Here is a 14,972-nt window from a genome sequence, read left to right on the forward strand (position 1 = left end):
ATCGGTTTAATAACCAGGACAAATGGACAAATATGTGTGGGTCTTATCCACAGAAGAACATTTTATTTTAAAACTATAATGGCTATAACTGAGAAATAATTTTTTCACTTTTTTTTTCTTATTTTTCCCCCATTAAAATGCATTTAGAGTAAAATAATTCTAAGCAAAATGTACTACCCACAGAAAGGCTCATTTGGTGGCAGAAAAACAAGGTATAGATCATTTTGTTGTGGTAATGTAACGATTGTGGAATCGTCTCCGTGGTCAGCGCATCAGACATGCGCTGACGCGGCGGATTTCCTCCACAAGCGTATAATTGAGGACACCCAGGCTAGGTGCTATGCACCCGCAGAGGGCAATTCCCACCGGCAGATGGCTCTGTGGAGTGCAGGCGAACACAGCCGCTGCACAGCCACAGATGTCAAATGGGAATTGTACAGATCCAGGACAAGGTACAATCAGGCAGGGCTGGATAGCCCACAGGGAACAGAGCAAAGGGACAGAACCAATGTGTGCCCACCAAACTAGTCGCCACCCAGCAACGGCGAACACACAACGGCGGAAACGAAGTAGGAAACGCAATCGCAAGAATGGCGATTGCCAATAGCGACACAAGACTGAGCAGGACAGAGCACCAGGGTAGCAAAGGCACAGTAAATCATACAAAGAGAAAGATATTCAGACAGACAGAACAGAAGGATCCACAGCACTAGCGAAAGTGACTAGCGCGATCCAGGAAGACAGAACATAAGGATCCACAGCACTAGCGCAAGGTGAGTACGATCCAGGTACAGAGTAGCAGGACAGAAGGATCCACAGTACTAGCGAAAAGAGGCTAGCACGATCCAGGGAAACAGAACAGAAGGATCCACAGTACTAGCGAAAAGAGGCTAGCACGATCCAGGGAAACAGATCAGAAGGGGCTACCAGCAACAACCGCTGTTCCGGTTAGCACCCAGACACACAGAACGACTTCCTATCGACCACCGCTGGGACAGGACAGTCGCAACAAACGAACAAACAGATAAGCAATCCTGACGGCACTAAAGAAACTGCCTAGTGCAGTCCTCAGAATTACTCCAAGATAACTTCAACAAGAAGTAGCATGGCTGACACTCTCTAGGAGTGTTTACTACAAACCCTGAAGGAATGACCAGCCAAGGACTGTGGGTAATCCCAACCTTTATACTGCCAGTCATCACAGGAGGCAGGTAGGGGATTTGCATAACGAATGTATGCAAATTCCTCAACAGCAAGCTGCAATACTGACAAAAAGTCTCTCTTAAAGAGACCTGCAGAATGCAGACCTGAACAGTGGTCAAAAAGCTGCCTGTCTGCACAGGCAGCTGAGCAGATTCTCACAGGTAAGTAGTAATAAAGTTATTGGCGAATAAAATAGAGGAGTTATGACAGGTGAAAATTGCTCTGGTCCTTTAGAGTAAAAAACTCCTGGGGGTGAAGTGGTTAAATTACATTTTGTTGATGTACACTTTAATATATACCGAGTTCTGACCTCTGCATACACATTTCAAAGCAAACCTGTGACTTCAATTACAGAGTCACATACTTACCTGGATCTTTCAGAGGCTTTCCACGCATAGTAGCACAAAGTTGCTCGAGTTTGGCGGAGCCTACGCAGTCCTACCATGCTTGTGCAGGGATGAGAGAACGGTTGCAGAGGCGTAGCTATGGGTGGGCACAGCACTGTAAGGGTGCTCAGCACGGCCGCTGCATCCCTACATCCATGAGAGGTGGCTCGCTAGCTGCCCAAAGTGTCCCTGCTTCTCTCCCTGCCACTGCACAGTGCAGAAGCATTAACAGCAGTAGAAAAAGCAGAGCACATCTGGCTATCTAAACAGCATTTGTACATTTGACTCCACGCATGGCCACATAAAAACTGTAAGATTTGGAAAGCCTCTGGAAGATCCAGAAGCTTCTCATCCCTCGAGGTAAGTATGCGACTTGCTGTCAAAAAGACGTCGAAGGTGAGCCTGCTGCACCACTCACTGCAGGCCCGTGGGGGTGGAGGGGTGGGGGGGGAGTTGATGGACATCTACATTCTAAGGGGTGGCAAAGCTCAGACAATTTCCTATAGATTTCAGGTTGGAATCTATTGGCGATTGGTGTGCAGTGTGTGGTCAGACAATACAACCCCTCTCTGATCAGATTTGAAGAGAGAGGGATCTATCTGATATTTGATCTGGTGGCATATCGAGAGGTGTAAGGCCATCTTAACACATTACCCGGCCCATATCAGCATAGATATCGGTATGACTTTACTCACATTAAGATCTGATGTGTTCGGATGTATTCCTTTTTTTTCGAGCAGCATATACCGGTATGTATTCAGGGGCGTAGCAATAGGGGGTGCAGAGGTTGCGACCGCATCTGGCCAGAGGGGCCCTCCCTCAATTACAGTAATAGTTCTCTATTGGTCCTGTACTGGTAATAATCACTTCTATAGATACTTTGAATAGTAGTAATCATTAACAAACTGTTCCCCATCCCCTTCTGGTACCTTATCAATTGTTATGTATAGAGTGCTAGGGGGGCCCCATTGTAAAACTTGCATCGGGGCCCACAGCTCCTTAGCTACACCACTGTATGTACTGTATATAAAAGGTGCATCTTGCTTATCACAGTAGCAATCAGTGCTTTGATTTGCCTACTATAATTACCTTCAGCCCCATTTCTAGGGGGGGCGCAATGATAGAGGGGTTAGCCGTGGACACGCTGGCACTCAGCCGTGGGGAGGTGGCCCGACTCCTCCCTCTCCTTAGGCCCCACCCTAAGTACTTCCCCCTTCACTGCAGAGTTAGCTCAGTGGGAAGCCTTGTACGAAAAAAACCTCACCTCCTTCTGGGCTCCAAGGAAGGTTCACTTGCCTCCAGGCTCCTCTGTTTCCAGCACCACTCACTACTACTTCAGCTAATTAGGAAGTAGTGGGCGGTGCTGCAGATAGAGGAGCCTGGCGTCAAGTGAACCTTGCTTGGGAGCCCAGAAGGAGGTGAGTCTTTTTTTTTTCTTCCAGGCTTCCCACTGCGCTAACTCTGCAGTGGAGGGGGAAGCACAGAGGGGGGCCCAAGGAGAGGGAGGGAGGAGTCGGGGCCCCCTCGCCGTGGCTGAGTCCCAGTGTGCCTGTGGCTCCCTGTCCATCACCTGTACTGGGGCACCTATACCTGGCTTACCTACACTGGGGGTACCTATACCTAGCTACCTATACTGGGGGGCTAAATACTGCATCACAAGTAATGTTAATGGGCGGAGGGGGCAATTTTTACATTCTTGCCCTGGGAGCAATTTAGCCTAGAAACTGCCCTGATTACCCTAAAGTAGAAATCCAAAAAAACGAGAGCCCAATATTGTGCAGTACCTTCAAGATTCCATTTCCTCATTATGTTCCTAACTGTGGAAACAGACAGCTGAAATTTCTGAGACAGCTTTCTGTATCCTTCCCATAAATCATGATGGTGAACAATCTTTGTTTTCAGGTAATTAGAGAGTTGTTTTGAGACCCTCATGTTGCAACTTTTCAGAGGAGGGAAACTTATGATTAACCCCCTTAAATACTCTTTCTCATAATTGGATTCACCTGTGTATGTAGGTCAGGGGTTAACGAGCTTACCAACCCAATTTGAGTTCCAATTATTAGTTCTAAAGGTTTTGGAATCAATAAAATGACATCAGTGCCCAAATTTATGCACCTGCCTAATTTTATTCAAACAATTATTGCACACTTTCTGTAAATCCGATAAACTTCATTTCACTTCTCAAATATCACTGTGTGTGTCTCCTATATGATATATTTAACTGACATTTTTTATTGTAACAACCAACGATTTATACAGGAAAATTATGACTAATAACTAGGTTGCCCAAACTTTTGCATCCTACTGTATATATATATATATATATATATATATACACTGTATATATATATATATATATATATATATATATATATATATATATATATATATATGTATATACACACACACAAACATCACTTCCTGTTTAGCGGCCATGTTTATTATTTTTTTTTGTAAACAATGCGGGGAGTGGCCGAAACGGCAAAGAGGGATCCAGGAGAACTCAGTGACTGATTGGTATGTTTTTTTATTGTAAAAATCGGACAGTACAGATTCTGTTTAAAGGGAACCAGAGATGAACGATTCACACAAAATAAACATATCAGTTGATAGCTTGTAAAGAATAAATGCTCTACCTGATAATTTCGCCGCTCTGGTGTGCCTTTTTTAAGTGTTTTTTATCCATTATTGCTCCAGGAAATATCCAATATGGCCTCCGGCTCATATCCCTTCTGCTTCCGGGGTATGAGTTGTTCTGGATGTGCTGTCTAGCCTCTATGAGACTATAGACAAGCAGGGCTGCTGCAGCCTTTCCTCTGTCTGCTTTCAACTTGATTATTCTGGTATGCTGTGTGGCTGCCTGTAGGAAGTGTCTCTCAGAAATGAAACTGCATACAGTAGATAATGACTGGCTGCACACAGATACACTTGTCTGTTTCAGAGCTTCTTTCTCGGCAGCAGCAGCCCCACCCATGTCAACAGCTCTGAGTAGGAAATTTGAGCCAGGAGGGGGCAGGCTTGGGCTTGAAAAGACTCCACAGAAGAGTGACTCAGCTATAATGATTCCAGGTCAAACCTAGACTGAATCAGTCGGTGAATTCTTATCACAGTTGATAAAAGATAGATTAGACTGAGAAGAATAAAACTAAAAGCAGAGTAGGTGTTTACTGTCATGTTCCCATTGATAAATGTAATACAATACATGAGGGTGCTTCGTCTCTGGTTCTCTTTAAGAAGTCACTCTCTGTAGATAGGAAAGAAAGGGGCCAACACCACCAAGGTTGGACTGGACAATGTTGAAGTTTTGAACAGAGACGCCAAAATAGGATAAAAACGTCTAAAAACTGTTAAAAAAGTGGATTGACTTACCTCCCTCAAAGAAGTATAGACAGAAATTCGTTATTTTATATAAAAAAATAACATTTATTAAAAGCTGGAGCTTTTAATAAAAGTTGTTTTTTTAATATAAAATAATGAATTTCTGTCTATACTTCTTTGAGGGAGGTAGGTCCACCGCTTGCCCCTTTTAACCACTTCACCACTGAGGGGTTTTACCCCCTAACCACCAGAGCAATTTTCACCTTTCAGCGCTCCGTCCATTCATTCGTCTATAACTTTATTATTACTTATCGCAATGAAATGAACTATATCTTGTTTTTTCCGCCACCAATTAGGCTTTCTTTAGGTGGGACATTATGCCAAGAATTATTTTATTCTAAATGTGTTTTAATGGGGAAAATAGGAAAAAATGTGGGAAAAAATTATTATTTTCAGTTTTCGGCCATTATAGTTTTTAAATAATGCATGCTACTGTAATTAAAACCCATGAAATTTATTTGCCCATTATTCCCGATTATAAAACCGTTTAAATTATGTCCCTATCACAATGTTTGGCCCCAATATTTTATTTGGAAATAAAGGTGCATTTTTTTCAGTTTTGCGTCCATCCCTAATTACAAGCCCGTAGTTTATAAAGTAACAGTGTTATACCCTCTTGACATAAATATTTAAAAAGTTCAGTCCCTAAGGTAACTATTTATGGTTTTTTTTTTATTGTATATATTTTTTTTTTTTTTAAATTACAAAAAAAAATAAAATTGGGGAGTGTGGGAGGTAATGAGTTAATTTATTATGTAAAACAATTTATTTGTATGTGTAAAATGCATTAGGGTGTAGTTTACTATTTGGACACAAGATGGCCATACAGTGAGTATGTTTACATGCGACCTGTAAGCGACCGGAAGGACGCTTACAGGAAGCAGTAGGAGGCTGGGAGACTCACAATGATCGCGCTGTTTCTGAAAGAAGCAGCAGATCATTGCGGGAGCTTAGATCAACGAACGGGAATGGATTTTCCCGTTCATTGATCTCCGGGCAAGCGGGCGGCGGCGTGCACGAGCGGCGGGTGCACGCGCACGAGCGGCGGTAGCGCGGACAGCGGCGGGAACGCGGAAGGTACGGATTTCTCCGTCCCTGGGTTTTTAGGAGGGAAAAAAGGGACGGAGAAATTCGTACCGCCGGGGGTAAAGTGGTTAAAACAGTTTTTAGAAGTTTTTATCCTATTTTGGCGGCTCTGTTCAAAACTTCAACATTGTTGGAAAAAGTCTGTTTGAATCAGAACATACATGCTCTGTCTTTGCAGCCTCTCATCTAGCTCTTGCTTTCTGACACCCAAGTGTTACATCACCTTCCGTGTACGTCGTCCTCTGAAACACTTTAAAGCTAGCCATAAAATCAGATTCCAGTTAGCCACTGCTCTGTGTTTATTATGCAGTCTACAACCTGTCCTTGCAATGCAAGCATTCCAATATAATCATAAATGTTTCTGCTGTAATGACTCTTATCTCAGTCAGCCTGGCTCTATTCTGGTACATTGCTGGGGAGAGGGAAGCTTGTTATCTTACCTACCACATACCTGCTCATAACTGATTGGCTGATGGCAGTTCAGTGTGACAGGCTGAGGCTGAGAAGGGAAATAAATATCACTCCTCTGCAGAAACTGCTAAAATAAAATCTATATTGTGCTCGCATGTATTTGTGAAGCAAGCTAGATATGACAGTGCAGTTTCCAGGAGAAAAAAATGAGTAATGGCGGAAATTACATCAGGATTGGCTTCAATCAGAGGCAGTTAAGATGTTAAAATGTCTTAAACAGTTTTCACTTTATTTATTATATACATTTTACTGAAATAAAAATGTGAACAGTACAATATATATGTAAGTAGAACAAGTATTTATCTACTTATATATGTGGGGGGAGGAGGGGGGGGGGTTGTTTGTTTTTTTACCTGGGATAGCATGGCTTTCCCTGTTGCTTTAAAGCGGAATATAATCCTGCATTTCAACTTTGCTCTAAAACATTATTTACAGCATATTATATGCAACCAGCATTTTTTTTTTTACTAGACCAGCATTGGAAGGGTTACACACAGAGCTTTGAAGTTCCTGGAGAGAACTGCTGCCGCATCTGAAGCTTACATGGATACATTTCAGGAAAACAAAATGTAACAACTGTGGAATGTGACTCACTCTCTCTGACTGTGCAGGAGCTGGAGGACAGCCAAAGAGTGTGTAACATTCACCACTTGCTACATTTTGTTTACTGAAATGTATCGATTTAAACTTCGGCTGCTGGGAGCAGCTCTCTCCACAGAACTTTAAAGCTCTGTGTAACCCTTCCAATGCTGGTCTAGTAAAAAAAAAATGCTGGTTGCATATAATATACTGTAAATAATGTTTTAAAGCAAAGTTGAAATGCAGGGTTATATTTCGCTTTAAGGTGTGTTTATTGATTTTATCTGCATGAGTATGCAAAGAATCTTGATCAGCAATAAAGAAGTATGTACTTGAGTCACAGAGATGTCCAGGAAATTACATCAGGCACACTGCTTACCTTTACCTTCCATTCTCTAAAGAAAAACAAACTGTAAAAATGACTAAAACAGCTAATGGCTATACTCAATAATATAACATACACACACAAAACAATAAAAATGACTACAAAAGATGTATAAAAAGACCTCCTTTTTGGTACACTTAAAGGACAACTGAAGCAAGAGGGATATGGAGGCTGCTACATTTATTTCTTTTTAAGCTATACCAGTTGCCTGGCTGTCCTGCTGATCCTCTGCCTCTCTAATACTTTCAGCCATAGACCCCCAATAAGCATGCAGATCAGGTGTTTCTGACATTATTGGCAGATCTGACAAGATTAGCTGCATGCGTGTTTCTGGTGTGATTCAGACACTACTGCAGCCACACAGATCAGCAGGTCTGCCATGTACCTGGTATTGTTTAGAATGAAATAAATTCAGAAGCTTTCATATTCTTTTCACTCAATTAGTCATCCTTGAAAACAGGGGTGAAGGCACCCAATGCATAAAAGATAGGCTAATAAAGCTGTTGATTTTATAAACAGAGACATAATCTTGCCTCTCTTGAAGAATTTGGACCAGTCTATTAAAAAATGTCTTTTATTTGAGCACATAAAATTGACAATGCGTTTTGCGGGTGCTTGCCCACTTCCTCAGGTCAGTGTAAACAACAGGTGATAGTTTTTTAGTTTGTCCTAAAGAACATTCAGAGTGTGACATCACTGGGAGGGCGGGACAATACATAACAATATACAGCAATATATAAATAGAGGAAGTGTTTCTAATGTTGAAACCAATAAAATTATCATAAAAGTGGGCATCCTAAATAATTTACTGCATTCTAAAATATGTTACTACAGGGCCTCTTTGACAGATCACATGTTTTTGACTAAAATCTGACAAGATTATTAGTCACATGATTGTTTCAGGTGTGTGATCCAGACGCTACTGCGGCCAGCAGGACAGCCAGGCAACTGGTATCATTTAAAAGTAAAGAAATATGACAGTCACCATGTTCTTCTCACTTCAAGTGTACTTTAAGTTGCCACTTTTTTAAATATGGAAAAAAAAGAAAATAATAACTTCAAAGGACCTAAAACTCGCTATATATCTCATTCTGTTAAATTACACACCAAAAAACAAACATAGATAAGACTTTGACATGCTATATGGTCACACCTCCCTCCAGCCCTCTGTCCTCCTCCTTTGTAAACTGTCCTGTCACCTGCAGTGATAAAGTCTCTCCTCCTCCCTGCACTGAGCTCTATATATGATATGCAGGGCAGAGTTCAGTAGAGTGCAGCAGTGTCACATCATCATGGACTTCTCTCTCTTAGCTGGGCTGGTATCTCTGAGTGCCTCAGATGTCTTCCGCTGGGCTGCCTGGATCTCTGTTGTGTATCTCCTGTACAAGGCCTATTCCTTATACCTGACGAGGAGACAGCTGCTGAAGTCCTTCAGCCAATTTCCAGGTCCGGAGACCCACTGGCTGTACGGCAATGCTCATGAGGTAAGGACTTAGGCATCTTGACAATAATTAACTCAAAGCCATAAGAAGACTTTATGTTCACCTATGTAGAAGGACAGCTCTGAAACCCATAGAGCCTTCCCTTTCCTGTAGTTCACCATTGATCTCCCCCCCCCCCCCCCCCTTCCCCAGGTTGAAGTTATTAGACCAACTGGTCCTCACAAGGTCTTCAGAAGGGGAGCAGTGAAAAATGGCGCCAGGTGCGGGCGCTATAAAAATGGCGCCTCATTGAAAATCATTATTAAACAATATTTATCGTTTTATAAAGTTAAAAAATGGCGCTGACCGTCAAAACGTTATTTATCATTTTAAAACCTGCTTTTTTTTGTCCTGTCTGAACGATATATATCTTTTTAAAGCGGTATTGTCACCATAAAAATCAAATTTCAATAGCAACTGGTCTGAGTGTATTAAGAGATAAAGATGCTAATCCTGCATTCAAAACTTTCAAAACTTTTTCTGCTGTTATGATTTGGAGTTATCGCATACTTAAAGAGGAACTCCAGTGAAAATAATGTAATAAAAAAAGTGCTTCATTTTTACAATAATTATGTATACATGATTTAGTCAGTGTTTGCTCATTGTAAAATCTTTCCTCTCCCAGATTCACATTCTGACTTGTATTACATGGTGACATTGTTACTGTGGGCAGATTATGGAGCTGTTTCTAGCTGGTCTGGCTTTAACAGACAGCTATTTCCTGTCTGAACATTGTTACATTGTGACAGTTTGCCCAGAGTACCGTACGGTACCAGAGCCTCTTGTGGGAGGGGTTTCAGCACAAAATCAGTCATACAGCGCCCCCTGATGGTCTGTTTGTGAAAATCATTATTTTTCTCATGTAAAAGTGGGTATCAGCTACTGATTGGGATAAAGTTCAATTCTTGGTCGGAGTTTCTCTTTAAGGAGCAATGACCCTTTAGTAGTCGGTGCCAAAGAATTGCATGCTGGGGGTTCTTTTTATCTATAATATATTCCTCCTCTTCCCTTTATTTCTCTGCCAGCTGCTTATCTGAAACCTAATCCCCTACTCACTTGTGTTTACAAGCAAGGCTGAGGTGACTCAGCAATTGGAGGAGACAAGAAAAAAGTAATGGGCAGAAATGGCATCACGAGTTATCCTTAACTGTGGGCAAAAGACATGGCCCCCACCAGGAACAGAATTCTCGTCATTTACTATATAGCATTCACTGAAATCAAAACGTGGACAGTATAATACATGTGTTATGTAAGTAGATCAAGTATTTATTTACTTATATATGTGTTTTTTTCCCTGGCATAGTATGGCTGATCCTACTGCTTTAAAATCGATTTTCTCAAAAACTATAAGGTCTTTTTGAAAAAAATGTTTTCCTCTTGTTCCCAATTTTCTTCTTAACATAACCTGCAAATTTGGTGTTTCTATCTTTCAAGGGGACTTTGCTATTAAATGTTAAAGTCTTCGGCCAGTTATTTTCCAAACGGCAGCAAAGCAGGGCTTAAAGAGAACCCGAGGTGGGTTTGAAGAATATTATCTGCATACAGAGGCTGGATCTGCCTATACAGCCCAGCCTCTGTTGCTATCCCAAACCCCCCTAAGGTCCCCCTGCACTCTGCAATCCCTCACAAATTACAGCCACGCTGCTGACAAACAGCTTGTCAGAGCTGGCTGTGTTTATCTCTATAGTGTCAGTCTGCTGCTCTCCCCGCCTCCTGCAGAACTCCAGTCCCCGCCTGCATCCCTTCCCTCCCTGCTGATTGGAGGGAAGGGATGGGGGCAGGGACCGGAGCTATGCAGGAGGCGGGGGAGAAGCTGAGACTGACACTACAGATGTAAACACAGCCTCACAGCACCGCTGTGATTTATGAGGGATTGCAGAGTGCAGGGGGACATTAGTGGGGTTTGGGATAGCAACAGAGGCTGGGCTGTATAGGCAGATCCAGCCTCTACATGCAGATAACATTCTTTAAACACACCTCGGGTTCTCTTTAAAATTCTCCTTCTGATCGTGGGAAAATTAAACGCCTGCCGACTTTAGCGGTTAATAGCAAAGCCCCTTTAAATGCCAGAAACACCAAATTTGCAGGAAATGTTAAGAAGAAAGGTGGGAACAAGAGGACATTTTTGTTTTTCAAAAAGACCTTATACTTTTTGAGAAAATTGATTTTAAAAGTTCAAAGAAAAAAAAATGATACATTTAAATGCCGCCGGTCAAAGAGTGTAGGAAATATTTCCCAGCAGTTAATAGCAAAGGCCCCTTACATCCTAGCAACACCAAAGTTGCAGGATATGTTAAAAAGATAGTGGGAAACAATATTTTAAAAAAATTAAACATTTTTAATTTTGGGGAATGTTCTGTCTGGGTGTGGGAAATCTGAAAAAAAATTACGTGGGGTCCCCCCTCCCGAGCCTCTGTAACCCCTTGTCCCCCATGCAGGCTGGGATAGCCAGAATTCGGAGCTATACCAGCATGCATGATTCATGGTATGGAGGGGCTCCAGGGGAGAGGGGCGGCCAAGCCTTCCCCTCTCCCCCTGAGCCCTTGTCCAATACATGGACAAGGGGCTCTTCCCCATCTCCGGTGTCCCAGGAGGAGGTGGGGGCGAAGACTCCCTGGGGGGGTTCATGGTGGCATCTGTGATTCCCCTTTAAGAATGGGAACCCAGATGCCTGCCCCCCACCCAGGAGAAATGAGTATAGGGGTACAAATTACCCCTTACCCATTTCCATAAAGGGTTAAATGAAATAAAAACGCAACCACGAGAAAAGTCCTTTAATGTTCCTAATTAACCAGAAATACTTACCTGTACCTTTAAGAAAAAAGTTCCCACGCCAATATTCTCGAGAAAAAAGGTCTCAAGCTATAATCGGTCATGTCCCATGACAACAGTATCCTCTATCTTGCGATCTACAGAAATACTTACCTGTACCTTTAAGAAAAAATTCCCATGCCAATATCCTTGGGAAAGGTCCCACGAAGACAGTATCCTCTATCTTCAGAAATACTTACCTGTACCTTTAAGAAAAAATTCCCACGCCAATATCCTTGGAAAAGGTCCCACTCTATAATCTGTTATGTCCCACGAAGACAGTATCCTCTATCTTGCGATCTTCAGAAATACTTACCTGTACCTGTACCTTTAAGAAAAAATTCCCACACCAATTTTCCCACAACAGTATCCTCTATCTTGCGATCTTCTGTTACATGTTGATTGAAGATCTCCGCGCGTACTCGCCGCCACACATGCTGCCCCTGCCGCACTGCTCTCAGCTATACAGTATAGCTGAGAGCAAAAAGCATCTTTAAATTTTGGCTCCAATGCTCCCCATTGGTTCCTTAACAGACCAATGAGGATCAGGAGGATCCCCATTGGTCGATAAGGATCCAGTGGGGAGCCTTGGAGCCAAAATATAAAGATGCTTTTGTTCTCAGGTATACTTAGTATTGCTGAGCTGAGAGCGAGTCTATACAGACGCATTACCACCGGCTCCTGCTGCCCTCCCTGCCTCTCTCACACCTGTCACCCTCACCCATGCTGGCACCTATGGGTGAGGGTGACAGGTGTGAGAGAGGCAGGGAGGGCAGCTAGAGCCAGTGGTAATGGGTCTGTATAGACGCGCTCTCAGCTCTTCCCCACCTCCGGTGCTACTTCCTCCTGGGGCACCGGAGGTGGGGAAGAGCCCCTTGTCCATGGATTGGACAAGGGCTCGGGGGGACAGGGGAAGGCTTAGCATTCCTCAGTATGGTGGTGGAGCACAGAGGGAGGAGGGGGCAGCCATGGAGCACATGGTATTGTGACGCCCATGGCATGAGCCATACGTGCACCCCTCTAGTTACGCCGAACTTGTGCTTGTACCCAGACACTGCGCCACACCTGGTCTGAGGGGGAATTCTGGGCACCAGTAATCCCCACCTAAACTTGCCTATGAAAGGAATCCTCATTCTTTGTTTTATGTCAACAGTTTAAACAAGATGGCACAGATCTGGCCAAAGTGCTTGCTTATGCCCGGAAATATGGATATGGCTTCCCCTCATGGCTGGGAAGATACTTTGCCTCATTTATCGTCTGTCACCCAGACTACGCCAAAGCCATTCTGACCAGACAAGGTACAGTCTGCTTCTTGTCTATTTTTATGAATTCTGCTAAACCCAGTTTCTAATCTGCATATTTATTTACAATTTATTTACCTATTTATTTACTTTTCTTATGTTTTTTGGTTTTTTTAACAGATCCAAAAGACAACATTGGCTATCACTTCATAACACCATGGATAGGTATGTTCATCATGTGATCACCATCTAGACCACGGGGTTAAACACAAGGCCTGCGGGCCAAATGAGGGAGGTGGGCGGGGGATCAGATACAGTGGGGAGGAGTTTGGATCCCAGGGGGTTCCATGACAATTTCGCAGGGGGCCTTCCTGGGTGGTTTTTATGCCCTTGGTGGTGTGGTACATTTACTGTGAGTTAAGTGGTGCATCTCAGAGGGAGGGGTGCAGAATGTATTATATGTGTGTGCATGTGGGAGGGGTAAGTATACATCTGTGTTCATGGATGTATGGGGCGTACATTGTATATGACCCTTACTCTACCATGACCACCCTTATTCATGATGCAGAAGAGGTGAGGGGAGCTTAAAGAGGAACTTCAACCTAAAGAAAAATACCGTCATTAAGTTACATTAGTTATGTTGATTAACCTCCTTGGCGGTAATCCCGAGCTGAGCTCGGGGTATGCCGCCGGAGGTCGCCGCTCAGGCCCTGCTGGGCCGATTTCAATTCTGTAAAAAGCAGCACACGCAGCCGGCACTTTGCCAGCCGCGTGTGCTGCCCGATCGCCGCCGCTCCGCGGCGATCCGCCGCGTGCAGCGGCGAAAGAGGGTCCCCCCAGCCGCCCGAGCCCAGCGCAGCCGGAACAAACAGTTCCGGCCGGCGCTAGGGGCTGGATCGGGCGGCTCTGACGTCAGGACGTCGACTGACGTCCATGACGTCACTCCGCTCGTCGCCATGGCGACGAGGAAAGCGAAACAAGATAGGCCGCTCATTGCGGCCTATCTTGTTACTTTCGATTGCCGGAGGCGATCGAAAGTACGCTTCCGGAGCGCCCTCTAGTGGGCTTTCATGCAGCCATCTTTTTGGTTGAATGGAGGTGACAGGGAGTATAAGACACAGTTCCAACTGTCCTGTGTGCTGATCACCCCTCCCAGTTGCTAGGCAACGTGAATAAAAACATAGGAAATCCCATCATGCTTTGCACAGCATCAGGGAAAAAAAGCCTGGGCAGTTTTCTTTGATGGGTGGAGCTTAGCTAAAAATGCAGCTAAAAATGATGCTTTGGTAAGAAAAAAAGTTCTGATGCTGTGAAACTGTTAAAGAAACACCAAGCCTTTTCAGTTCTGCTGAGTAGATTTTTAGTCCGGAGGTTCACTGTAAAGCCTGGGAGGCCCATCAAAATTTTGTTAAGCGACTCAATAATTTTTAGCTACAACTCTTCAGCATGCTCAAATGTTTTCCTGCTACTGAGCAGAAAAGTGTTTGGCGTTTTTTGTGTAAAATAATTCTTGAGCCATGTGTTGTTTAAAGCGTACCAGAGACTAAGAAATAGAGAGAACCGATCCTTACCCGGGGCTTCCTCCAGCCCCACAAGCACATGTGAGTCCCTTGCCGTCCTCCGCGGTTTGCCGTTTAGCTGCGATCAGCTCCAGTAACTGGCTAAGTCAGGTCCAGCCCTGGTCTTCTGCGCATGCGCAGTAGACACCGGACTGACGCGACTGAGCCAGTTACTGGGCTGATTGCCTCTGAATGGCAGACCGCAGGTCCCACGGCGCTGGAGGATGGCGAGGGACTCACATGTAGGGGTGTTGCTAGGATCCTAAGAGATCTCGGGCGGTTTTGGGCACTCCAGCTGAAAAATAGGTGAGGCCATGCACCAGAATGTAGGTGTGGTCATGGGTGGAGCCAAATTTACATGAACTTAACAGCGGTCTAAGTAGGCCTGCTCA

At 43.8% G+C, this 14,972-nt stretch overlaps 1 protein-coding gene across 1 annotated transcript in view; it reads left to right on the forward strand.

Moving 5' to 3' along the window:
• The first annotated feature begins 8,780 nt into the window (after nt 1-8,780).
• LOC137520729 (cytochrome P450 4A5-like) overlaps nt 8,781-14,972 on the forward strand; it is a 40,756-nt gene continuing 34,564 nt past the window's right edge. The window contains exons 1-3 of the mRNA XM_068239027.1: nt 8,781-8,972; nt 12,934-13,078; nt 13,202-13,246. Coding sequence (XP_068095128.1) covers nt 8,781-8,972; nt 12,934-13,078; nt 13,202-13,246 — 382 coding nt within the window. The remainder of the gene's footprint in view (nt 8,973-12,933; nt 13,079-13,201; nt 13,247-14,972) is intronic.

The sequence above is a fragment of the Hyperolius riggenbachi genome, chromosome 6 (genome assembly GCF_040937935.1).
Source record: "Hyperolius riggenbachi isolate aHypRig1 chromosome 6, aHypRig1.pri, whole genome shotgun sequence".
Lineage (NCBI taxonomy): Eukaryota > Metazoa > Chordata > Amphibia > Anura > Hyperoliidae > Hyperolius > Hyperolius riggenbachi.